General features: G+C 33.3%; 1 protein-coding gene across 1 annotated transcript; it reads right to left on the bottom strand.

Moving 5' to 3' along the window:
- SYCP2 (synaptonemal complex protein 2) lies at positions 1–26,310 on the bottom strand. The gene is made up of 44 exons (XM_065645419.1): positions 26,287–26,310; positions 25,477–25,617; positions 25,102–25,230; positions 24,096–24,200; positions 23,522–23,546; positions 22,512–22,597; positions 21,622–21,710; positions 21,051–21,085; positions 20,306–20,448; positions 20,172–20,224; positions 19,078–19,123; positions 18,754–18,849; positions 18,227–18,287; positions 17,524–17,672; positions 16,835–16,909; positions 16,213–16,368; positions 15,676–15,775; positions 14,360–14,478; positions 13,513–13,608; positions 13,314–13,386; positions 13,154–13,211; positions 12,322–12,458; positions 11,819–11,916; positions 11,183–11,301; positions 10,401–10,431; positions 9,727–9,791; positions 9,562–9,619; positions 8,813–8,868; positions 8,246–8,294; positions 7,953–8,127; positions 7,493–7,563; positions 6,596–6,775; positions 5,849–6,029; positions 5,159–5,409; positions 4,865–5,035; positions 4,008–4,098; positions 3,273–3,434; positions 2,824–2,951; positions 2,072–2,166; positions 1,891–1,990; positions 1,091–1,149; positions 670–748; positions 415–471; positions 1–75 (listed from the first exon to the last, which is right to left on the bottom strand). The coding sequence occupies exons 1-44, from the start codon at positions 26,308–26,310 to the stop codon at positions 1–3; spliced, it is 4,347 nt and encodes a 1,448-aa protein (XP_065501491.1).

Below are 26,310 nucleotides of genomic sequence, written 5' to 3'. Positions count from 1 at the left end.
TTACTTCAGAATTCTGTCTTCTGATTGAAACAATGTCTGCAATCCTCTGCGAACATTACACAGCTCCTCTTCTTGCTGCGCAAAAAGCATGACATTTATCACATAAAAAAGGAAGATTTTATGGAAAGTAAGTATTGTAATTCTGGTGCATAGTACATGCCGCTCTTAACATAACAAATATGATACTTTTCCACGTCAATATTCAACATATTAAGACTCAGAAGTAAACCAGTATTTCCATATCTACCCGCTGCTTTTTCATCCAGATAAGGTTTAAAGTAGAATGTCAGTGATACTTGGACCCTGACTTATTTTTATTTTTTACAAGGGAATAGAAATTACAATTTCTAGTAATTTAATATACAATCAGCTATACTTAATAAATAAAAATGAAGACAAGATAACTTCATTTACCATTTCCTTAAGAAGTTTCTCTTGGAGGCTTTTTATGTCTTCTTTCATCAGATGCATCTATAAAAAGACAAGACTGCAACACTGAATATTGTTACATTCAAGGATATTTTATGACAAGGAAAAACTACAAAAATACTTACGTGGCATTAATACATTGCTGAGGTTTAAGACTTTCTTTGGAAAAAAGTCAATACTAGTATCTGTTGGCAAAACTGAAGAATTACAGAAAACAAGAAAAACAAAATTTCATCATACCTCTGAAGTAAAAATACGCTCTTCATAGTCAACAGTATGGTAGATGTTCTTTTCAAATGAAGTTTTAAGAATCTGAATTCTAGAGAAATAAAAGGCAGTTCAAACAGCTTTGCTACAAATGAAAATTCCACACATACCATGAATAAACCCCATTATTTGTAATCCAGTGGTATGTAAAAGGATGGATAAATTTTACCATCATTGTTACTACTTGAATAGTTCCTCAGACACGTGGAGAAACTTAGATGGAGAATAATTACATTTTTTCTGTAAAATAACACTTAAATCTTATTTTCTGATCTCGTCTACTATCTCTGTTTTATGGAAGAGTGAAATTGCGCAGAGAATGGTAGTTGGCCTAATTTATACCTCAAATGAACAGAACACAAATCTCATCCCAGGATTAATGAAGCCAACTAACCTCTGTTGCTCATTTTTCATGTATGTACTAAAAGTATGTGTATGTTTTTTCCAAAAGGTCTGGAAAGAAAAACATTAAGAGATTATGATCAGTAGGAACCAATATTTTCTGAACTAAAACTGATTAATATATGAATAAAATACAACCACAGATGTAGCACAGAATGGGTAGGAGTTACACAGTCACCACAGAAGCGTGAAAAATGATAAGCTGAGCTGGCAGCATGAGGCACTTCAGCAATTCTATTTTCATGGAACCAGTTTGAGCAAAAATCTATTCTGCGTAACAGTTTCAAAACAATGAAAAAGACTATGCATAGCATTTTAATCAGACTTCGCATATGATTTAAGTCATGCCTTAGGAATAAAAGGAAAAAAAATATAGTCTTGTGTCTATATGAATATTTGAATGTTGATTTTTACATTACAGCAAGTAGCAGACCCATAATGTTGACTGACTTGTCGCAGAACACACAGCAAATCAGGTTCAAATGCCTACACGCTGTTCCTGGAAGACAGGCCAGCTGAAAAAAAGGCTCATGAGGTGGGTAAACAGCCCCTTAAAAGTAGCAGTAGTAGTTTAGGAAGAAAAAGAAAGTGGTAATCTAGAAATTCTAAGAGCATAGCACTAGTCAATCCCAACAACTCAAATTCACTATTTGAAATTTGATGCAACTTTAAGCAAAATGATAAATGCTTTTAAAATCAGAATTAATAATCTAAAGTTAAAGATTATATTAATAATCCATAGATTCCATAAGAATTTGCTTTTCTCCATCATCAAGCAATTAAAATACAAACCGAGAATTCTTTTTCCATGTTTTTCAGGGACTGAGAATCTTTTTCAAAACTCTCAAGTTCCTCAAGGAGTGCAAAATGAAATTTGTCCAGCTGCCTGATCCTACCAAAACAAAATGAGTTACTTTTAGAAGGTATTGATTGCATTTTAAGGGTATTCTAAAAGAAATCTTTCTTTACAGACCTGCATTCATGAACCTGGTAACTCATTGTTGTCAAATGCTCATGGGCAACTCTTAACGATTGCTTAGTAAAATGATCCACTTTCCGTGAGCGGCTCTGTGAAGATGTTTTAACAATAAATTCAGGTTATTTTCACTTTGGGAAAAACCCCCCTCTATTATGTTTAGTACTGTAATTGCATAGTATCATAGATTGTACTGAGCAAAAAGAAAAAAATTTTTATATCTCTTTATCCTTCAAGGAAAAGCTTTCTGTTAACGAAGCATAAATAAACACTGGTTTCTGGTTTTGTTAAAATTCTACCTAGCTTACTTGGAATATGAAAATATTAGAATATGAAAAATATATTTCCTCAATATAGAGAAAGTACACATGAAATAAATCATGTGTGCTTACAGCTGTCTTAAATGAATAAATGCATTATTCAGGCTCATGTTTTCCTTTTGGCAAATAAAATTCATTCATAGGTTCAATAATTTGAAAAAATCAAAATGCAGTACAATCATTACTTTAGATACATAAACTTATTTTGAAACAACAGACAGGATAAAAAAATAAAACAGACCCGGGAAAGAAAATCATTGGAAAGTCATTGAAAAAGGCATAAAAGGAAACCTGAATTCTGTAGTTTCTTGAAGTTCTATGCATATAGCTATTTTTATGTCCTTGTAAGCAAATTCTGTGGTGTAAGATAATCATTCATATGCACATGTACCCACGCACACAACTAATATCGTATATGAAATGACTTGCCTCAATTCTCTTTGTGAATTCTTTTTGGAGCTTCTCACATACACTTATAGTTGAACAACCAGGTTCCCAGATTTCACCATCCAAAACAGAGATATCATTTACAGATACGGTAGATATGCTTTCAGACACTGAAGAGAAGTAAAAAGAGGTAACATCACAATTTAGTTTGCAAAAGTATCCTATCTGAAGTTACAACAGGGCCTAGAACAGATTTTGTTATATATGTATTCATTTCACCAATTAGATGAGACCAGTTTCTATTATCATACCAATTTTCTGACTTTTTCGATGAATATAGTCTCTAAATACTTAGCATTTCTTTCTGTTTCTTTTAAAAAACCCAACCATGTAAAATGCTTTAGGGATAGTATCTTTTTTTGCTAAGAATTTAATGTTATGATATTTTAAACTTTGGCACAGCTATAGTCACCTTCCACTCCATTACTAACCTCTGTAAGTGACAGCATCTTCCGTTTTAAATAATTTTCTAGGCTGTAAAGTCATTCTTCTGTTTCTTTTCTTTTTCTCCTCTTTCCTTGTTTCTGCTTCATCAGAATTGCTTTCTGTATCACTGTGGTACCTTCGTTTGAGAAATGTCTCTATAGTTGGTCCTTTAATAAAGATGAAAACAATGTTTAATTTTAAGATTATTTACAACAATGACATAGGAGGATAAAGAAGAGTTTATTGACCCTTTGGATCCAAATTCTAGGAGTATGTGTCTTGGCTTTAAAGCTTGAGGACTATATGAACATTAAGAAGCACTGAATTTATGGAAGGCATGTTCAGTAGATATGAGAACTTGATGTAAATGAACAGGATTTCACTGGAACACAGAACTCGCTCATTAAAGAGATTCATCCTAAGCCGTCTTTTCCTGATAATATCATTATCCCCACTTTTTCCCAGTATCAGTAGGAATGTTTCTAACTGTTTTTCAAGGGTGCAACTAACTCTTTAAACTAACTGCATTCTGGAGCCTTCTTTTTTGGGGGGGGCGGGGGGGGGGGGGTGGTAGTTAAAACTGCAGGGCAAATGGGAAAAAGTAAAAACGGAATACTGAAAATATATAAAAGAAAACAAGATTAAAAAACTTCCGCTATATTTTTATGCCAAATAAACAGTTTTCTTAACCTTCACAGAAAGACACAGAAAGTCTTTTGTTTTAAATTAAATGTTTGTACCTGACTCATGTATGGGGCCACAAGGTGCTTCACTCCAAGACTGCGCTTTACTTCCACTGGAAACAGACGATGGAGGTGGTGGTACACAATCCTAAAATGTCAAGTCATTCATTTATTAGTTTCCAAATTGAAGCACTTTTAGAAGTCTTCGTCAGAAATCCACACTTATATTGCTTTTCGTTATATTAGGGACATAAACACAACTACAGTATGAAAAAAAATATTACTCCATGAATTGCTACTAGGTCTCACTAGATGAAAGAATAAACAAATTATTCACTACATCAATAATTAATGATAGCAATAAGTCAAATGACTGATACAGTCCAACTGTTTCTTGCAACAGAACACAAACAAAATTATTTCTTAAATGAGTCATTAGTGTTTTTTCACCAGAAAAAGCACTTACAAGAAGTGATTTGAAGGTATTCAGCAGCTTTGGTTTGTCTGCCAATGCTACAATAGTTGTTATATTGAGAAGTACATTAATGCCAAAACTATGAGAACACTTCTTCACCTCTAGACTTTTTCCATGCAGATATCACGATACTTTAATTTGTGAAAAATCATTTATTTTTTATTGGAAGTAAAGAAGACAATATTTACTCCCTGTTATTTTTTAACACACTAACCCCCTAACTGATCTTCTTGGGATACAATTCTTACCTTGTACCCACATGATAAACAATTCACTAAATTATCTCAAATATTTTCCAAGCAGGTCACAAGAAAACATTACGTGTAGTGTTCAATGTTAAGAAAGATACATTTCCCTTAAACCTCACCATTTGTAAGGCAGATAAAATAGATGAAAAGCTGCAGCTCTCTTCTGAAGAGCAAAGGATTTAGTAACATACCTTTTCTTTACTTCGGGTGATAGGCTCAGTGATATGTTGTAGTTTTCCTTTAATAGAAAGTGTGTCTGAAAAGCAATGTCTGAAACTTGAATCTTCATTATTATCGTGTGTTTCAGATACAGATCCCTTTGCATGTTTTCCACTGACAGTTTTGCATGCCGTTAAGCTGAGCTATGCATTAACAAAGAAAAAAAAATCATTATTGAAAGGAGATGTACAAAAGCATAGAACAGTTGGCAGCTGAATGGAACAATTTCAGTTCAACTAATTATAGAGCAACTTCAATATTCTTACCAAAGATGCTTCAGTTAAAACTGGTGAGAAACTTTTATTTCCAAATGTTAATTTTTTAACAGTCATCTCAGAGGACTGATTTAGACATATACTTGGAATATTCTTTTTTTGTGGATGGAAATTATTGGGAGATATTTCTTTCTCAAAGTTTAACAATTCCTCTTTTTCTGGTGTTGACTCCTGAAGAGTAAATGATCTTTCACTGTAAGCATGTTCTTGAGTAACATCTCCTTCTGATATTCTTTCGGCACCTAGAAAACAGTTACTTAACTGTCAGCACGTGGCATGAAAGTTTAAAAAGGTAAGTTAAAGCCCCATACTGCTAATTGTTCCAACTCTAGGTATTTGCAAGTCTCAGATATGTGGAATTTTACTTTTAAGTGTTGGTATATGACTTGCCACACTTGCCTTTTTGCACTCTCCACACTATTTTAGTGGTTACCAGATTCATTCTAACACTTACATATTGCACTTCTATATTCTGCTGCTGTCAAATAACTGCACCAACCTATGAAAGTGTTAGTGACATATTAATACGCTTCATTAAATTATGTGGTACACACTGAATTGGGGGATATCTCTTATCGTAAAAGCATGAAATAAATGTAAAATTGTACTACTGTTATAATCCTCATTTAACCTCCAACTTTTGATACAGTATTGCTATAAATTAAAAGTCAAAATACCTACATCTCATTGCCTCAAGAGATGCAGGGCTCTCAGATGAAGGAATTTCAATATCCTTTTGTTCTGCAGAAATCTCTGATTTTGCTTTATATACATACTCAGCCGCTCCCCTAGGCTCCATAGACACAATATTCTGGAGTTCCTTTTGCTGATAATCATCCTTGTTTTTCCCATTAATATGTTTCTATTAAAATACAAAGTTTATATAAACATTATTTGTAAACATACAGAAGTCTATACATATGCACGTAAAGAGCATACATACCATTGAACGAGCAGAAGGTCCAAAAAGGAACATCATTAGAAGTATTTAAATTCAGAAGCATATCAGGTGTTCTAAGACCGATAAGCATTAGATTTGTTTAATTCAACACCTAAATTTCTATTCTTATGAACTTCTTAACTACTGGAGGCAACTACCAATGCTTCAGGATTTAATCAATGAAGCTCGCAGACCTATCCATATACATTGTTATGCTAAAACAATAAAAATATTTTAGCACCCAATGTCATTGCTTAAGTTACTAAAAAGAGTTTATGAATGAATCTTAAAAAGGGGCACTACTAGAAATAATAAATAAAATTCATTTCAACTGATGCTCATTCTAGGCACTTAAAATTCAGCAGTACCAAGTGCAAAGTAGACCAGAGTTGATTTCAAAAAATACAGCAGAAGTGGGTTTTTAAGAATAAAGCACAACTGTATACCTGCATTTTTGATTTGTCCTCTTTTGAGGTGCAACTGGATACCTGTCGTTTTGATTTCTCCTCTTTAGAAGTGCATGCTGAAGATTGCCTTTCACTCTCTGACTCTGAACTGGAAGGCTCTTTGTAATTTTTTGCTAATGCTGCTCTTCGAGGTCGTTTTTGTCTGGTGGTTTGTTCTATTGTTTCATCAGTTATTGTATTCTGTTTTTTACTTTTGTTTATCTTTGAAAGAATAAAAAACATCTTCAGTTTATATCAGGATGATTAATAAATGTGTAAGTATAAATGGCAGGTAACTTCATTTAATTACTTGACCTCCATTATTTCGAAACGCCTAAAAATTTTATCTATACCAAAGCTCAGCACGTCCAATCACCAGTCTAAGCATTTTGGGAAGAAAATTTTCACTGTAGATGAGGCACAGTGAAGTCAGGAATGTAAGGGTCAAAAAGGTGAAGGGGCAAAATACATGCCAGTTTTGAACTACAGCAAAGCTGAAGTGGGTTTCCAAAGTGTGCTCTCAAGATGGCTTGAAATAAAACAAAAGCCTGCATAGAGATCAGGAACCAGTTTCCTTCATCATCACTCTGACTTGACTACCTTAACAACTAGACCAGAATTCGTCTGCTTTTCTCTCTGTCCCCCTTCTGCATCAGAACTTGCACCACTCTCTCTCCATAGCAGTTCATGTTCAGGAATAGAGCAAAGCATATGTAATAAGCATTCTAACTCACAGCTCATGGTATACCTGAGATATTAACTAAAGACAATATACAAAGGATAGAGAACCTGTAAAGAACAAACTGTATTTAACAAATGATCTTGAAATAAGCGTGGAGAAATGGCACATATTTATGAAAAATTATTTTAAAACAGTTTCTCTAGTGAGTTAAGACATTTTAAGTATGTATGACAAGCCTAGTTACAAATTTACTTTACCTTTTTCTTATTTGCACTTTTGCCTTTAGGTTTATCCACGTGGCAAGCAGGTGCAGAGAATTTATCTGCCGCTACAATACATAAAGTTAGAAAAATCAGCAAAATATACAAGTATTTGACATTTTAGAGTTTTAGCAGTCCAATCATAAAATCACTTTTATGCCTGTAAACTTACTGATTCAGTAAACTGCCTTCAGCACATTATTTTAAAAAGCCAAAGGTTTTTTTGTTGACAACCTTTGCCTGTCCCATCCTCCAATGATTTTCCACGTTAAAATACAGACTTTTTGGAAATTAACATTTCTAAATGACTAGAACTAACCTGAAAACTTGTTACGCTTGGAAATAAGACAACAACAACATATTGTATCTGCAACACAGCACATTACGTGTTGCGCAGTTAATATCTACGGACAAACTTACAGCAGCAATCTTAAGAAATTTTTTAAAAAATTCTTACTTTTGTCTGTGCTTATTGGTTTCCCTAAGTTTTTATTTCTACTGTAATCAATTAACTGGGCTTTAGGTTTTCGATTTGATTCATGTAGCCAACTAACGTCTGTCTTGCTGTCATCACCTCTGTATTCTGTGTCTGTGTCACTAAAGAGATGCTTCTTGTTTTGATTGTTTCTAGTCTACAAAAAACAAAAAAGTTATCAAGTTATTGATTTATTTTAATGTATCTTTCACTTACATTATTGGTGTTCAAAAGCAAGAAGACAAGATATACTGATCCACAAAAATCAGCCTTACTTTTTTTTTCCCTTTCACTTCAGTGGTAGTTTTACTATCACCTGCATTCCTTAATTAGAAAGAGAAAGAATATCTTTAAACAATACAATTAAACATACTTGTTCTAAATATTTCTACTACTCATGTGATATGTGGATTAAGGATTCAAACAAATGTACCTTACTTTTGTTTTCACATCCATTTTGGAAATACCCATTTATCTTAAACCCTAAAGGATGCGCATATTTGCTAATGATCAGTAAGAACACACAGTAACAATACATCCCTTTGCAGGCTGATCATCAACAAAAAACCACCCCCCTCTATTCAGAAGTTTATATCCCTGTAGTGTTCCAACAAGAGAAATAATTTTTTTTTTCTTCATGAAACACATTATTTCCTCAAAGGAAAACCATGAAATGCCTGAGGAGATCACAGCAGCTATGATTATTGCTTGAAAAAACAACACAGTCGAGAAATATTGTCATGCATACATTCCCTGGATTTTCATGACAGAACGGTGGAGAATGCACACAGTACTATTCTTGATGATAATCAGAAGAGTAGGACACAATATAACATCCCTACCCTTTTTCGTTCGGATTTGTACGAACACTCAGTTCGGTAACATGCAATTCTTGGACCTAAAAATGTAAATAAATAAGAAACAAATGAAAATTTTCATTTGTTATACAATTTAAACAAAATTAAGCAAGCCACCCCACACTAACATCTAAGGGCTTTTTTGCTCAGTTTTTACATTCATCAATTAACTTACGATGATTGATTTCTATCTTAGAAATTATTTAACAACAGAGCTGGTAGTTAAAACCATCGAGAACTGACTGAAGCTGTCAGTATCTCAAACTAACACCTTACTTTTCCTCCACTTGCTTCGCTGCCTTCACCAATTCACTGGGCTCCTCTGAGCCATAAGCAGCAAAACTATCTTTTGTTGTCTTTTGCTTTTATCTTAGCTAGACTTTCTTTTTACTCTAAACATATGGGCGAAGATGTCTTTACAATGAGGATTAGAAGGAAGGCAATAATGCTTTCAGGATAATAAGATAAATTTAAAGATAATGATACTCCTAGCAAACTTCTATTCTTAATTAAGGAAAACACAGTAATAGCTTTAAGGGGCCAGAACCCTAGGACAGCATCTATCATTATACACTTGAAAGTGATGGAGGTATTTACATGGCAAACTTTTTTCCCCTCTTAGTTCAGTGATATAATTTCAATTTTTAGATGTTAACTATACTTTCAGTAGACATAATTTGACTGAGCTCCTTTATATTCTATTCATAACATATCAGTTTCAGTTATATTCTTACTCCAAGCTTTATTGTAGGCTCATCAAACCCACTGATGTTAAAGTTGTAGACATCATCCCTGTCAAACAGACACAAAGATCAATTTTGTGACTGAATGAATGAATGTTTCACAAAGTTAGGTATGGATAATTAGAAATTTTGTTTGAAAAGGTTTTAACTACTTACATAATATGACCAGCAGTTATATTAAGAAAAGTAGTGGGTTTTGTGTTTCTATCCTTAGTTTCTTCCTATACGTAAATAAAAAGTTAATTCATGTCAAATTGGGATTGTGCATTCATACACACTGTCATCTCAAAATACAAGTTATTCATCACAAACATATGAAAAGACCTGGCAGCTGCTCAGACTTCCACTTGATTAGCAACACTACAGTATGGCAAAATGGGGACAAGAGCCAGTAGAAACTAAATCTTTTAGAATTTATCCTTTAAGGATATCAATAAAACCTCAGCATTTTTTCCCCACAAACATTAATACTAATTTCTGTGTCCTGGCTATATCTCATTTAAGGACTCTATAATATTTACTATGATATTTTTATTCTAAATATTTACCAATGCCTTGTTCAAAAGGAAAAGATTCAATTACATAATATGTAAACAGAAATTAATTTGGGTTTCACTGCCTGATAGTTGCCTGTAAAAATATTATTCAACATAAGTAAATACACAAAAAATATTCTAAGTATATACAGTCAATGCATAACGAACATTAACATCTACAGATATTTAACAATCAGCGATACTTGTGAACTTTGCTTTTACATCTACTAGCTACCACCACATATGTACATACATCTGATATGAAGAAAAATCCAACAAAAGCAATAATGTTACCTTAGATACAAAGGATTTATTTAAATGTGGCCTAAAAAATAAGGATACATTTTGTTAAATGCTAATTAGAAAATATGCATTAGAATACTGCTTAGATAAATAAAGGCCTTATCAAACACAACAAGTTTATTCAGGCGATTACATACAAACCCATGTGGATTAAAAAAGATCAGCCCCTTTCGTTTTTGTGAAGATCAGCCCCTTGCATTTCCAAGTCCCCATCCAAAAGGTTTAAAAGGTGATGTAGCCCAACTCTTCCAGTCCTTTGTCGTCCAGTCACAATCAAACATGCAGAGCATGTAATTACATGTCAAGTATATCTCCAAGCAGCAGTTCCAGCCAGGTACAACTGATTTTCTTATTGAAGAGTTTAAATTTAACAAATTCTAACAGTCAATTATTTCAGGAAGATAAAACTAGGAACTTTAGATAACCAAAAAATTGATGACTGAATAGAGGTTTGGACCCCAAACTAGGATGACACCCAACGTGCCCATGAACTATTCCAGTTAAATTCTCTCCCCAAAATATGTTGTCAATGAATTAGTGAAAGACCACTAAACAGAATTGTAACAGCTCTTGTAGGTATTTCAACTACTGAACTATTCAACTACTGAACTATCCAACTACTAGTCTCCTACTTTTCAGTACCACAGAGTTTACCAGTAGTGAACAAACAATTCAGGTGAAAGCAGCATATGAAACAACCGTAGGCAAAGGAGCAGATCACAAACAAATCCACGTGCATAAAGAGAATAAGCAAACAATAGTTCACATCATACCTGTTAAAAACCAAGGAATCTCTGGCTTTGCTTTTGTCATCAGTCTTTACTTTGTATCTGTCACTGATTTTATTAATTAGTGATTTTGTTGCATCTGTCATTTCTTTAAACTTTGTTTTCTATTAAAAAAAAAGAGTTTAAGGCTCAACTTTGGACAGACTACACAGAAGGGCAGAGCTGCAAACAGAACTACAGGTTCCCAACAATTACCTAAACTTCATTTAATGTCATCTGGATGTACTAAATCACATCCCTTTGAAGCCCCATTTTCCCTTGCATTGCCCAGTGAGCAATAAAACATCAGTTTAGCAGACATTTTCTTTAAAATGTTGTGGTTTTGTGTGAAGTAACATTTAAAAGTGAATGAGAAGTGTATGAGAGCACAAGTTGGAGCTTATTTAAGAATTATTTTTTTAAAAATATTATTTTCTAAAAGAAATCCAGTGTAAACTAATCTTAAGTTATACTGAAAAAGTAAACAGTGAAGCTGACATTATTTTATTTATTTTGTATTAGTGGAAAGTCACTAAAAGTGAAAGTTTGCGACAAAATGAAAGTCAAATACAAATTCTGAAAGACTGAAAATTTGACAGTTCTCTTAATTGCAAGTCAAAGAAATAAAGGTAAGAAACTCACCATCTTTGACTGGTTTGGATTTGTGGTCTCTTTTCTCAAGAGAACATCAGTTTCCTCTGTTGCAAAACCAGGATGGAAAGATGTTTCAGACACTCTAGCTGAAAGAAATGTTTTAAACAGTGTTTCAGTAGTTGTTCAAATATTTTTCCCTTCTGTACTTAATGGTTTCTGTTTCAAATGATTAACACTTTGACTGTCCACTAAGTATTCTGCAGTTTTCTTCCCTCATGGTATCAATTCAATTTTCCTGAGTTTCTTCTGGTGGTTTTTTGTGGTGTTTTTTTTGTTTTGGTTTGGTTTTTTTGGTGTGTGTTTTGGGTTTGGTTGGTTGGTTTTTTTAATCTGAAGAGATACTTCAAAAAATTGAACAGAAAGCTTTTTGTTTCACAGCTCTTTCCTTAACAATGGAAACTAATACAAGAGGGGGGAAAAAGCACAGCTGTAGGTTAAAAAGTCATCTGAAACATTTTTAACTCTAACAGTTAACAAAGTGTGAACATAACCTGGATGGGACGTACATGCCAGTGGTGGATTTAGCTTTTGCTTGTCACCAGTTGTTATATTCTTCTGAGGAACGGAGCATGCTCTTTTTTTACATGTTTTGGTTTTATCAAAAGAGCTCTCCAGAAGATCACACAGCCTAACAAAGATAATGCAATCTTATTACCAGTGAATTGCAGAAGGTGAGTCTTAATTACAACAAATATGCATCACAAAACAGGAAAATAGTGATGTCTTGTAGATCTCAACCCATTTTACATTGGTACCTAAATCTGCTACCATTGTTCAATTAACCAACACATTGTAAAATGGCAAACCTTCAGAAAAATCATATATTTTTAAGTCAACTTCAAAAAGTCAACAGTATCCTATGAGCATCACTAAAGGTTGAACCCAGGTAACTGTGGTGTGTCAAATCTATTTTTTACAGCACAGTTCATTTATGTAAACCCGTATGTCGTTTGTATTTTACCTTCTGATGTCATCTGAAAGAATTACTCTCTTTGTTACTACTAAAGCTTAAAGTCCTACTCTGACCTTGTTAAAGAGTACTGTTTTCACAAACAGATTCAGCAATTCAAAGTCTTTGGTTAAGACAGGCGAATACTATTGTTCACGAAGTAGTCTTAGCAAGTACATGTAAGAGTGCCGGACTGGTGGCGTGAATTTCAGAATAAAAAAAAATAAAATTACAAAACAAAAGTGACCTGACTTACACAGCCAACAGTTCTTAATGCAATTCTAAGAAAAGACAATTAAATTCTGGCAATACTTGAAAATGTTCCTTTCACAGTGAGTGACAACAGTGACTTGGTATTCTTTTTTAATACTTACAAAGGTCTGTTGGCTCTCCCTACTGGCTGAGAATCGGGAACAATATCTAACATTTCATCTGAATGAGACATTAATTTAGTATCAATTATTATTGCAAAAAAATGGAAAAAATAAAATTATTTTAAAAGTAAGCACTATCGACACTTGTAGAATTACTTGCCTGAAGTTTGCTTTTGTATGGTCTCAATTTCTGCCTCTTGTATCATTTCAAAAACTTCTTCGGCATACATTTGCTACAGTGGGATAACACCCAAAAGAAGATATTAGCACAGGACTATTAAGAGTGCAGCCTCAAACTTGTATTTTCCCTAATAAAATATGAAATTATTTTTTCATTTCATAGAAGGAGATTCCAGTACCTTTTCAGGTAGTTTTGTCTCTTTTCTATTATTTGACTTCCTGATCTTCTGTTCTGTTTCACAGATTTCATTGTCTAGTTTACATCTTCGGCCACTCTAAAAAGCATAAGAAGTAACACTGACAATCACAATCCATAAAGACAAAATAAGTAAAATTCTCCTAGAAAGTAATGCTTGTAATATTCTAAACTACACATTCTATATATTAAAACATTTTTCTAAAGCAAAAAGATGCTTCAGAATCCCAGAGTCTGGGATTTGACCTGAATCTGATGCAGAAAGACATTTAGTACCACGAATAAAATAAAAATGCTACTTTGAAGTCTTTGTTCAACTGGAACAAAAGCAAAAATACATACACTCAAACTGCAGTTCAGTGACAGGTATGTAGTTTTGGTTGATTGTAGTGAATGCCTAATCCCAAATACACTAAACCCAATGCTATAAATGCTATAACCTGAAGACATTAACATTGGACAACTATAGCTGAATGTGTTTAAGAGTATTTCAAACACTGCATAATTAATTTGAGATTCTCTGCATATACTGTTCTCATATTATACACAAAGGAAGAACAGTGGTTCTAGTAAAAGTGAGTTAACTCTAGGGTCAGAACTGATGACTGAATGCAAATCTTGGCTTATTTTGTAACAGTTCAGTCTGACCTTAGACATATTAACCCTGAAATCCAGAGGACAAGACTACATTATGCATTAAAGTAAAACACGCTATTTTCTAAAATGAGTTGCTGACTGCAAAACCCTAGCTCTTTAAAATATGAATTAGGAACAAATTAGAAATTAATGTTATTTTAAATAAAAGACTTAGCTACAAATGACATGCATACTCCAGTAGGTTCTTGATAGAAATTCTTTGTTCTGGTCTCATTTACTGCATTATTGTTAGACCTTTCAGCAGAGCTCATCATTTCCAATGGTAATTTAAATCGCCCTTTAGATGGAGTGGCTGAAAACAAACCAGAGACCTGTTAGAATTCTACCATTTCTGTTATTACAATTACTGTACTGTCTGTGACAAAAATATGAGGAGTCTTGCCTATGATCACACCTATTCCATAAACTTTAGGAAAGCTGACTAGTCTTTATATCAACTCATTATGTACGTTCTATAATTCTATTGACTTCAATTAAGTGACATGGAGGTTAACAAGCCCATAGACTGGATATCTGGAGGCAAGCAATGCTTTTTACAGCCTGGCTCTGGAGAAAACAGTTGGTCACCTATTTAAAGATTTTACCGTAATGTATTTTTGCTGGAATACACTGTGTCATTAAGTTCCAAACAAAAAAAGTTAGAAAAGTTTCTGTCTTGTTCCATCCTAATTTGAAAATGCTTTCTTTTCTAGACTCCATTACTCCTGATTTCTATGCCACACATGGATATACATAACTAAGGCTACTGATGCACTTGGGACAGTTAAAGTAAAAAAATTAAGTTTGTTAGTCATGCTGTTCTGCCACTAGTTGTATCTCCAATCTCTACTGGTCATTGTCTTACAAATCTCTCCCTTGCAGAAAGTATTAAATATCTGTTACGGTAAGACCATTAGTAGAAAAGCGATGACTGCTATTTGCAATAAAGTCTCTAAGAAGCACTTCTGATGTAAGCATCAGTAGCACTGGACCTGTGACTCAAACTTGCAGTGGACCCCGCCTTGCTCACCAGCCACATCATCAACTGCCCCTTGAAGAAACACATGCAGGTTCTAGATGTATAACGCAAGTGACAGATGTACACGTCAGAGAAAGCTGATTTTCCACTGCAACTGCTATAAAAGCACTAAGTGCTGAGAATTCTTTAAACCAAGAGCATTTAAGGACATGATGAAACGCGTATGTTTTAGGTTTTCTAATCAATTGCTGACTTCTCAGCTTGCTCCAGCACAACCAGCTGACTGACGGCAGCAGTAAAAACAATACATGGCCTTCACCTGTTTGGAATGCATGTGCAGCTACTATCCTGCATTGTGTCTACGGACCAGTAGCAAGAGGCCTAGATTAAAAATTTCATGTTTAAAGCACCTGCTAAGGAGATGTTATAAAGTCTACTTTTCATTTCCACTTCTGCAAAGGATCACAGTTCATGCTTGTATTCAAAAGATGATTTATAACATGTTTACCCTGAAAGTACTTGTACACTTACACGTGCTAATAAATTCCAGTGGACTCCTTGTGGAAAATCTTGTGGTTCCAGGAATAAGTACAGATGCTTCAGACACTTTCCTTTTACAAGATCTAGTTTTCTTGATGAACAGAAAAGAGTTGACCATCACACACAGATTTAAGAATGACAACACAAGATTTTAGAAAATGATGTTCAAGATGCTTTTAACACGTTCTATAATTGGAACGTCAATTGCTGTTGCTGCAGACATCAACGTACTGTGATTCTTACGCAGCTTCCTTTTCAGAGAAAGTTCACTGAAATACTTGAATTACATTATACTTAAAACTACTGTTTTTAAAGGGAGATCAGTGACTGTTGTTTTCTAAATTTAGTCAATAAAGCACAAATTCTGTCCCTTGTTAACAACCAAAGTAATCAAGATGATTCCCAAGATTATTATTAATTATATTCCAACTGCAAAATAACAGGGTTTTTATACTATAAATTATGATAAATATTTAAACTGAATTGTCTTTTAGATGTGCTCTTTTCTGTTTTGGTAATCCTACTAACCTTGGAGGAGCCATCTCTGCTTTTTTCTTGATTGTTATTTTTATTCAGAGTCCTCAAAGTTCCAGGAAGTTGTTGGGTTTGGTACTTACGGAGTTTCTCCTCTTCTTCAGATTTTTCTTCCAAACATGGTGACAACTGACTTTCTGGTACCAGAACCTATATAATATTTTGGATTTTTTTTTTAAAATGGAGAAATATAAAACATAATAAAATCGAAACATTTATAAAATACACACAGAGCAACTTCTTTATCCTAAGTAACACATTCCTCATTGTAGATTCTTATAAACTTCAGAGCTCATATACTTTCAGTTTGAAAAGCATTCTACCTGTTATTTTCACTAACAAGGATGGGTTACCAAATCACGATTCACAGAAAAGAACTTCCCCTGTGTATATTTGTCTGAAGTATTCTATTATTTGGATATTAATATCATTTTCTACCCAAGTATACAATACATACATACTCTACTAGAAATCACTTAACTGGTTTTAGAGTTATCTTTACATATTGGCATTTTAAACGTACTTGTTTTTATGGTGGACGATCATAAACAAATAATAATCAGATTATACATTAAAAAAAAGAAAACAACCACCTCAGTACACTGAAGTAAAATACCTGTGATCCGCTTTCATCGAAGACGACATGTACAGTTGTTTTGGCAACTGATGAAGACTGCTTCTTACTAAAGCCCTACAAAGTGAGTAACCATCTATGTGAAATATACACTTTGCTCATTTTTTTAAAACAAGAAACAGAGAGAAAATATTTAAGTCAGAGATCCTAAGTGCCTGAAATCAGGTTATAGGGGAAAATAGATTCTACAAGCTTGTACCAGTTCCTCTCCTCATGAGTTTCTCGGTCATTCAGAGTTTGGGGCAAAGTAGTTTGTTACAAGCAGTAAGGAATAAACTATGGCTTGCTAAAAATTTTTTACTAAATGAGTAAATTCATAAGAGTGGTCAACGTACAGCAAAATGGGATAGCTAATGAATCATTCTGAAAGACTTCATAATTGTAAGCATCCAGCTCTTCTGTTTCTGGAAAATTATATATGCAAAACTTGACATTAAACTATGGTGAACCCTTTCCAGCCAGTTAATTTTTGTTGTAATTAATTTTAAATCTTCTTAGGCATCTTTACCAAAGCTTAACATATTATGGAAGAAATGCTGTTCTGTAGTGATCTTAATCAGAAACTCTTGGTATAAATAGATACCAATAATTACAGCTATTACATTTATAAGGCAGTGAGACAATTATTTTGAATCAAACAAAAACTATTTGAAAATGTGTTTAAATCTTACCTTACATTTACTTAATCCATAAATCTTTCCAGTTATATCTTTGATTTCCAAGATAGAATCAAAATAGAAAAAAAATTTCTCTCCTTCTTGAGTACCCACATTCATTGGGCTTTTTAGATCTATTGTTAATAATTTCTTCGAATCTTTTTCTGGACGAAACCAAAATGTGAAGAGTAGTTTCATTACAATTTAACAACATCTCATTTAATGTTCGTAAACATATGAAACTTATTTGTATTCTTCAGTTCAGCTATTAAGATGCATATTTTTTTTTAATTCACTCTAACCTACAATGAATTTTATTAGTGAAACAATTCAAGATTCCACCTTTTAGAAATACTTCTATATATTAGCCTGTAGAATTTCCTTTGAAGGTTCTTTACTGTAGATGCAAATCACAGATATTTATGAAACTATTCTAACTAGTTTAATAGGAACATTATTAAATGTCATTGCCTTATGCCTTATTTTGCATTGAAGTAACTATAAGACATTATTTTTAAATTATTTTAATAAAATCACACCTGCATGCCTAAAATGCACATGTGACTGCAGTACAATTTTATTCCTGATAAAAACAGTACCTACAATACTTTAAGTAGGAATTTTGCTTTGCTGAGAACTGAGTCAGTACTTCAGGATTAATCAATTTGAAAATCCAAGTTAGTGTGTAACAAAAGGTCACATTTTTGAGTGCCGATACCTTCAAGGTTGTACAACTCTACCTCTTCTTCTGGTATAATGACTGTTTCCCACTGATGATCCTTATATGAAAAAATACAGATTTTTTTTAAAGATAGAAAAGCATTATACCTCAATTAAATGAAGTGCAGTGACCAGAAAATTATTCAGTGAGGAAAAATTTTCACCTTTTAAATCCTCTGTTACAAGGAGTGACAACGGACATGTGCTTCATTTATAACAACAAAGGATATTTCAGAAGAGCTTTGGTAGGGAGATTAATCTGAACAGTTGAGTCGCATCTACAAAAATTATAACTGGAATTTTGTAAATGGCTTCTTGTTGACCTGTGCATATGCTAAACTGCTTGCACACAGTATTAGAAAGTTGTTACATTTAAATTATTTGATCTAAATATGTACAGCAAATCTAGATTATATTTTTTCCCCTTCACATTATATAGATGCACACTTAACTTCCACAGATACACTTGAAATTTGTATCTACTGCCTCAGGACAATCTGGTATGACAGACAAAAATTAGCTTACTGCATCATCTGCTGCCACATAGAAAGATATGCTTCTGCTACCAACATTGAAATCAATCCAAAATTCTTCAAGATTTTCATCCAATGGTATCTGTAGCTAAAAAAAAAAACCCACAAAAAAACCAAAACTGAAAGCAATGATTTATTCCATCTAACAGGCTTTGTGTTACAGTCTGACAAACTTAGAAATACATGCACAGCTGTATACTCATGAAAAAAGAAAATGTCTTACTTCATCCTTATTTTTTTCTTAACCAGAAGGCAAAGAAATTATTCAGCTGCACGACTGAAAATCTGTGGATATATGATTAATTCTGTAACTTACCTCATATTTATCAAGAGCTGCTGATAAACACGGATATGTAAAAACCCTGTAATAAAAGGATATTTTGTCAAGTATCCTAAATCGAATTTTGCAAATCTGAACACAGCAACTGGATTGTTTTCAGCACAAAACTTGGTTCCTTTAGAGACAAAGAGATCACAGCAATCAACAGAGCAGTCACTTGACTACACTTCTTCCCCAAAGCAGATAACATGAAATTTCATATATCCTCACAATTAAAGCAGTGATCCCAGATCTTATTACTACGTTCAATACTTCTAGCTTATCTGCTGATATTTTAAGAATGGTATTCAAACTGAATACATCTGACATAGACACATCAGACAATCTCTCTGCTGTCATGATGTAGAAAAGTAATACACTGAGCATGTGACCGTATTGATAAGAAAAAAGCTCGTATTTTCTTTTCTTTTGTGTGTCCCATTTCTCTAGTAGATATTCTCATTGATCACTATCTCAATGTAAATATCCTAAATCAATAAATAAAGGAATACATACCAACAGATTACTGGCTGTTGTTAGATGGTGTTTATTGAATCAATGAGAATCACAGGATTTTGCAACAGCACTAAATAGAATATAAAAACTAGTTCCTTATAAACATTTATTAAAGAAAGTGTAGCACATGCTTTATATTGTTCGAGAATCTTTTCAAATGAATGTTCTTTATTTAGTGAACAGTTTCTTCAAGCTGTTATCTAATAAACAGAATGTATGTTTCAGGTTGTCTTTTTTCCAAATACGGGAATTACATGAAATTAACATCTTGATGAAGAAGATAATATCAGTGATAGTGTGACAAAAGACATATTATTCAATTTCTTTACTACTTTTAAAAAATATCTTAACTCTGTGTAGTTCCTTGACTTTACACCACAGCAATTTCAGTCTTATTTGCTTGTATTGTTTTAATTCAGAGCTTCCCCCAAACAGCTTTTGTGATACCAAGGTTAATCCCAGTGAACGGCCATAAAATCCAAAAAGGAAAATAATTAATAATATGAGCTTTAAAAAAAAAAAAAAATAAAAAACACTATACACACACACAAAAACCCAAACAAACCCAGTTTTACCTTCTTTTGTCTCCAAGCATGCCATTCACCTGGTTAAGAAATTTTCTGCAATCCTATTAAAACACAGAAACTCCTTAAAGAATTGTAAATCAAAAGTTTACCTCCCTGGAAATACTTTTTAACACACAACTTACTGTTTCAAACTCAGAATCTTTAATTTCCTTAAATGCATTGGACACAAACTCCATGGAAAACCACTGGCATGCCAGTTCTCTTCTCTGTTTCTCTGATATCATTCTGCATAAAGCTTCCGTAATGGCTACTTGCAGGTCATAGTCTACAGCACAAGACATTTTACATGAGTAGTAGTTTTAAAGATACTACTGATGTGAAAAAAAACCCTATTACGTAGGAAACGGTATAAGCAGTGTGTGTGTTTCATATTATTTATCACATTATACCCAAATACAAAACCCATAAAGGATACATAGATAAAGAACTAAGGATGACTAAACAGCTTATGTTTCAAAATGAAATTTCAACCAAACTTTCAAGGAATGCCAAAGCAACACTTGGCACACAAGCAAGAGATAAGAAGTTTACAACTTTCACTGGTCTGAACTGAGAAACATTATAGCACTAGTAAGCGTGGCTGGCAGTTCACTGTCCTCAAAGACTGACTTCCTTATGAGCCTTTGCTATTTTAAAACTTATATTCTAGACAAGAAAAGGACTTAAAACTTCAAAGAGTGAGCTACACACTGCACACATCTGAAACATTCCAGTTTGCAGATTGCTTTCGTGCAGTATTTATATTCTTCAAAGAACTGTAATCGCAAGATTCTGCAGCTTCTAAATGTCTTATCTGGATTTTTAATGGGTCTGCATGTAATTTTTAAGAAGCTCTGCACTAAATTGTTTATTAAGTCCCATGCTCACCTCCAGCATCCAAAATTCTCCTCCCCATGTCACTCCTGCCAAACAAAGCAATGTTTCATCAAAATAGAACAGCAACACAAAGCACAGAAGTTTCTTAAATTACAAGCTTTTAATGTGTGAGACGAAACCCTGATAGCACTAAACTATTAAGACTCCAAAGGGTTAAGCCTGTTATGCTAAGGACAGACATCTGAAAGTACTACTGGGGAAGTGAATCACCTGATATATTTCTATTTATCTCTTGAAATGCTGTAAAAAAAAAAATTTCCCAACGTGAATAGCTTGTACTTCAGTGACTGATTCACTGTGCTTTACAGACATAATTAAGAGTTTAATTATTTTAAGACAACTGGGATGAGAAGCCACCTAACCCAGATTGGGAAAGAGGTAAATTTAGGCTCATAGTGGAGAATAACACACAAGAATACCTGCCGCCCACAGCCACTACCGCTGGCAACACAATGGCGAATGCAAAAATGAGTTAAAGAGGGAGCAATCCGCAAGCATTATAAACAGCCTTAGTAAAAATTGTCTTCCCAGCTATGCAAAAATTATACTAAAGATTACTTACATGACAAGAGACATTTCCTTTGTAGAAAATAGCTTTTTCCTGGCATCTCGAGGTGTGTTTTCAAGCATTAAATTAAGTTTTCTTACTACCTAAGAAGAGTGGAAAAAAGGGAGTAAGTAAGACTAAATATAAAACAAGTTAAGTTATTCTTCTTTTGGGCCCTTGTAATACATCTCATACCACTGAAGAAAATAATATGCTTAAATAACTGCAAAACAAGAAAAGACAACGAGTTCTAATCTGGTCTTAAATAGTATTTCTTAATATAACCACCTCAATTTCAATAAATTACATTAGCTTTAATGTGAACATCAGTTCTTAAAGGGTTATGTATCTTATTTGCAGATTTAAATATATTTAAAAAGCTTTCAAAGCTAGAGTTCTGTTGCAGTTCATTGCTGAGCTAGTCTGCCTTCAACCTGCATTAAGAGCAAAGTTAAGGGATGCAGCCTTTACAGAAGATTTTTTGTAACTTTTCCTTTTTTTAGAAAGGAAAAAAACCTGACAACCTGAGATCACTAAAATAAATCTGAGAAATCTGCAGTATACTAGAAGGTATACACATTTCCTGCAAGTATCTAAAGAATTTACAACCAACGATCTTAATCCAATTTATAGCAGTCATAATAGAGCATATTATTTCCTAGGCTTCTATACAGCTTTCTCACCAAAACTATAGGTCAGTAAACTGAAAAACAAACACAAAAACCCCAAACAACCCCACCATATAAACAACAAACATTCCCAGAGAAACATTAAATCATCCTTCTGATACTAGAACACTACAATATTCTCTTTTCTTGTAGCATCTGTACAATAATGTTACTATCTTCATAAAGTCTGTTAAAACACTAACCAGAAAACTGTTACTTAAAAAGAAGCACATTTACCTCCTGCTGAACATAAATACTAATTCTTACATCAGCGATGAGGGTACATGTTCTCAAAACAAAGTTTTCTAGTATTTGCATTTTACCTAATGAACAGGAAAAAAAAAGAATTTAAAGAGTTATCAAGAGTCCCCTGTCATCGGCATTTGGAAAAACATTCGTTTTCATTTGAAAATAAAACACAGGATGCCTTCTTTTCCATATAGGAAATATTTAACAACTAACACCTTAAGCTTCATGGTTAAATGCAAGACAGAATAGTTACTTCAGTTTCTAGTAAATATGGCTCTTTATGATGTTTCTATTCCTGTGCATCACTGCAGAATCCCCGGGGCATGAGATCATTATTTTTAAGATATAATTGGATCAATTCTATAACTTAGTTCCCTGACATATAATTCAGACCTTGGAATTTTATCTTCCCAGGAACAAGGAAATCTCTCTCTCATTTTGATTGTGACCGTGTAATGGTCCATAGTGAATTTCTCCCTAGTGCTATACTGAAAAGTAAGAGCAGCGTGATATTCGTGATAACAAGGTCAATAAAGAAGAACTACTGTGCTATGCTGAGCTATGACAGTAGCTTAGAAACAACACACTTTTTAGGAAAAACCTTGTTTCAGTTGCTATTTCTGAGGCCATTCTGCTTTTTTACTACTGACATCAGCAAGTTACACGGAAATCTGTCAGTAGGGAAACCTCAAATTATACAATCAAAGTTACAGTTGACATTCGAGTCTTTTTCACATGAATGAGAAATGCGGCTGTTTGTGTGCAGAACAGCCTTCTTGAGGATAAAACCCTTTTCTGTCCCAGTTCATTAGCTGAAGCATGTAGATCTGGTGGTACATTTACATTAGATCAAGAAACTCTGTATCGCCCTCATTACATGTTCCCAGAACTACATTGCCTCAAGATGGTTCCACAAGTAGTAAGAGTCATTTTAACACTTCAGCATCTCTCAGAACACTTTAACTATCATATTTAACATACACTTTATTTAAGCTCACCTTCTGGTCTGCTATCACATACAGCCTACAATAAAAACCAAAAGAAAACACATAATAGTGATACTAAATATTACAACATAAAAATCAAGTAACATGTACCTAAAGCAAGTAATCAAAATGCATTCAACATTTTAAAATTATTTCATCCTTAATGCAGAGTTTATTCTAATATCAGGTGTGGTTTCCTAAAATTATATTTCAGTTAAATTTAGGGAAATTATTTCCCCAATTACAACAAATTTGATTAACAGAAAACTCACAGATCTTATAAACTTGGGGTCCTGGGATCGGAATACCAAAAATTTATGTAAGCAAAATTAGACCAAGGTGAAGTTTTTTTGTTAACTGAATGCTTACATTGCCTTTTTAAAAAAATTTCATTTCATGAACAGAAAACAAGTATGAATACAGGCAAACTATCCAAAAACCTTGTAATCTATTTCAGAAATCATTGTAACATTAACTTCATAAGGTTATTAAATAGAAACATATTTGAAAGTTTGTGTGTTGCTAGACTAGTAATAATTATTTTCACAAATACACACTATGTTTTTTATTATCAGTATATTTTTACCAGCAACATGTTGAAGAAATCTTCAGCCAGACTTGTAAGCATTTCATTCTTTCCACTTCCACTGAGGATCAAAATTCCTTTTACCTTTTCAAACCAACTAACCATGTAAAGGGAAAAAAAAAATCTATTTTAATAGCATGAAAAAGGACTATAGTTTGTGCTATACTTAACTAAAATTATACAAACTTTACAAAGATTAAAACAGCAGCAGCAAAGTTACTAGTCTGCTGTGTGCTTTAGCCCCAGCCTGAAATTTTTCACTCATACTGAACAAACGGAGGCAATTTCAAACTAATCTAAGTAATTTCTGCAGCTGACTTTCTAACACTAAAATTAGGGACCTACTTTTACAACTGCCATCACAGATAAAAGAGCTGCAAATTGATAATGGCTGAATGAAAAAATGTGTTTGCAAGTGTGAATATAAGCAATGAAGTTACTACCACACTTTTTTTATTAAAGCTGTTGAGAAGGTAATTGAGTAACACAAGCCCATTAATTTTCTTCAGTGAAATCTCTGGTCAAAGCAATAAGGAAGTTGTGTCTATTTTTCAGCATATTTATTATGTTGAGTTATAAATGATTAATGCATTTAACATCCAGGTTGAAATAGCACAAAATAATCAGAATAGCACTATAGTCTGTTCAAACAACAGGTACAATATTGCTGTTGTGACTATGAACAAAAAATAATTTAATTGCACGAGCAAATTCTAATTCCTGAGTCAAAAGCAGTATAGCAAGCTCACATCAAGAGATATCATATTGTTATAATTGCTGTAAGCCTATCTAAATTAATTATATATTGCATAATTTGCAAAATCTTGTGCAAGAACACTTAAATCTGAATGATGTTTGTTCCAAAGTTGTAAGAAATTCTTAACTGAAAAACAATCGAGGAACAAAGTGAACACTAAGCTGTTCAGCACTGAAGCATTACTTATGCATGCTTTACTAGTTGTTTTTTTTTTTAAGAAGTTCACATATGCTTTATAGTTTTACTTATCCTTCCAATAAGACCGTATTTCATCATTGCTGGGAGCCCATCTTCTCCTGCTATGCTGATTTTTTTCCCATATTTCTGAATAGAATTTAGTAAAGTGGAGATGCTTTTGACTTCTTGTTTGTCTAATTCCTGAAATTGAAATAGTAACATAAGCATTAGTGTACAGTTCAAGAAGAACCTGTATTCAATTAACCAGATGTCTTTTTGTTCTCGAAAGCCACTTAATTGCAGCTTGAAGTAGAGATTTCATTCTTAAACTTTATTTCAGTTTTTCAAATCAACTGCTGCTATTAACCAAGCCAAATGAAAAAAACCCAACTTTTTCAGACTACTACAATGACAGTATAGATGATTTTGATGTAATAATTACCTTACCCGACACAGAAGCTTGTCTAATTTGTTGACAAACTGTTTGCTGCATTTGTGAGAGACATTTTCACAGGCTTCTGTTGCCAGAAATTGTTCTAACAACTGGAAATCCTTTTTTCTTGTAACTTCATCAATTAACTTTTCAAACTGTTGACAAGAAAATAGAGCAACTGTATTACCATATGCTTAACACCAATAGTGATATAACAAGAATTAACATAGATTTTACACAATCATCTGTTGCATTCTAAGCAAATCTTCTGAATCACAAAATCATTAAATGTAAAACCTGAAGTACAGAACACCACATCTAATACACTAAACACGCAAATACTTATTCACTGCATTTTAAATTATTTGCTAGTTTTCCTTAGCTGGATGTTTTTTCTTTCCTCATATTACAAATAAATGCTTACATAAGTGCTTATTATCTTAATATCCCTCCTTCAGTACATTTAATATTTTGCGTTTCTAAGTTATCCATTAGTGAATTTAAAAGATATTAACATATCTGGTGACTACTGCCTCAACTGTTTTGCCACTTTATTCTTTCTAGATTAATTATAACCAAATTTCAACATTTTGATCTTAAGTATTATCCCAACAATACAATGCATATGATTTATTTTCATCAATAACAACTTCCAACTTGCTTTCTACCCAGCTACTTAGTACTAACCTATGCCAAAGGAAAATGTCTTCCTACCACATTCTTTGCCACACTGCAAACCTTACTTCTAATTAAGGATCAGTAGAACTGTTTTAAGCTAGTAATTAAAACAATCAATACTGATACTCTGGTCTATAAACACGTACCTGCATCTCATTCCTGGCTGCCAT

This window comes from Caloenas nicobarica, chromosome 15 (genome assembly GCF_036013445.1).
Source record: "Caloenas nicobarica isolate bCalNic1 chromosome 15, bCalNic1.hap1, whole genome shotgun sequence".
Lineage (NCBI taxonomy): Eukaryota > Metazoa > Chordata > Aves > Columbiformes > Columbidae > Caloenas > Caloenas nicobarica.
The sequence above is the reverse complement of the archived record's forward strand: the minus strand, read 5'-3'. Positions and strand labels throughout refer to the sequence as shown.

Coding starts and splice junctions, on each gene's coding strand:
- SYCP2 (XM_065645419.1), bottom strand. CDS start 26,310: ATGGCAGCCAGGAATGAGATGCAG. Junction 11,302..11,818: donor ATCCAAACCAGTCAAAGATG/GTGAGTTTCTTA, acceptor TTTTTTTAATAG/AAAACAAAGTTTAAAGAAAT. Junction 8,869..9,561: donor AGCCTACAATAAAGCTTGGA/GTAAGAATATAA, acceptor TTACATTTTTAG/GTCCAAGAATTGCATGTTAC.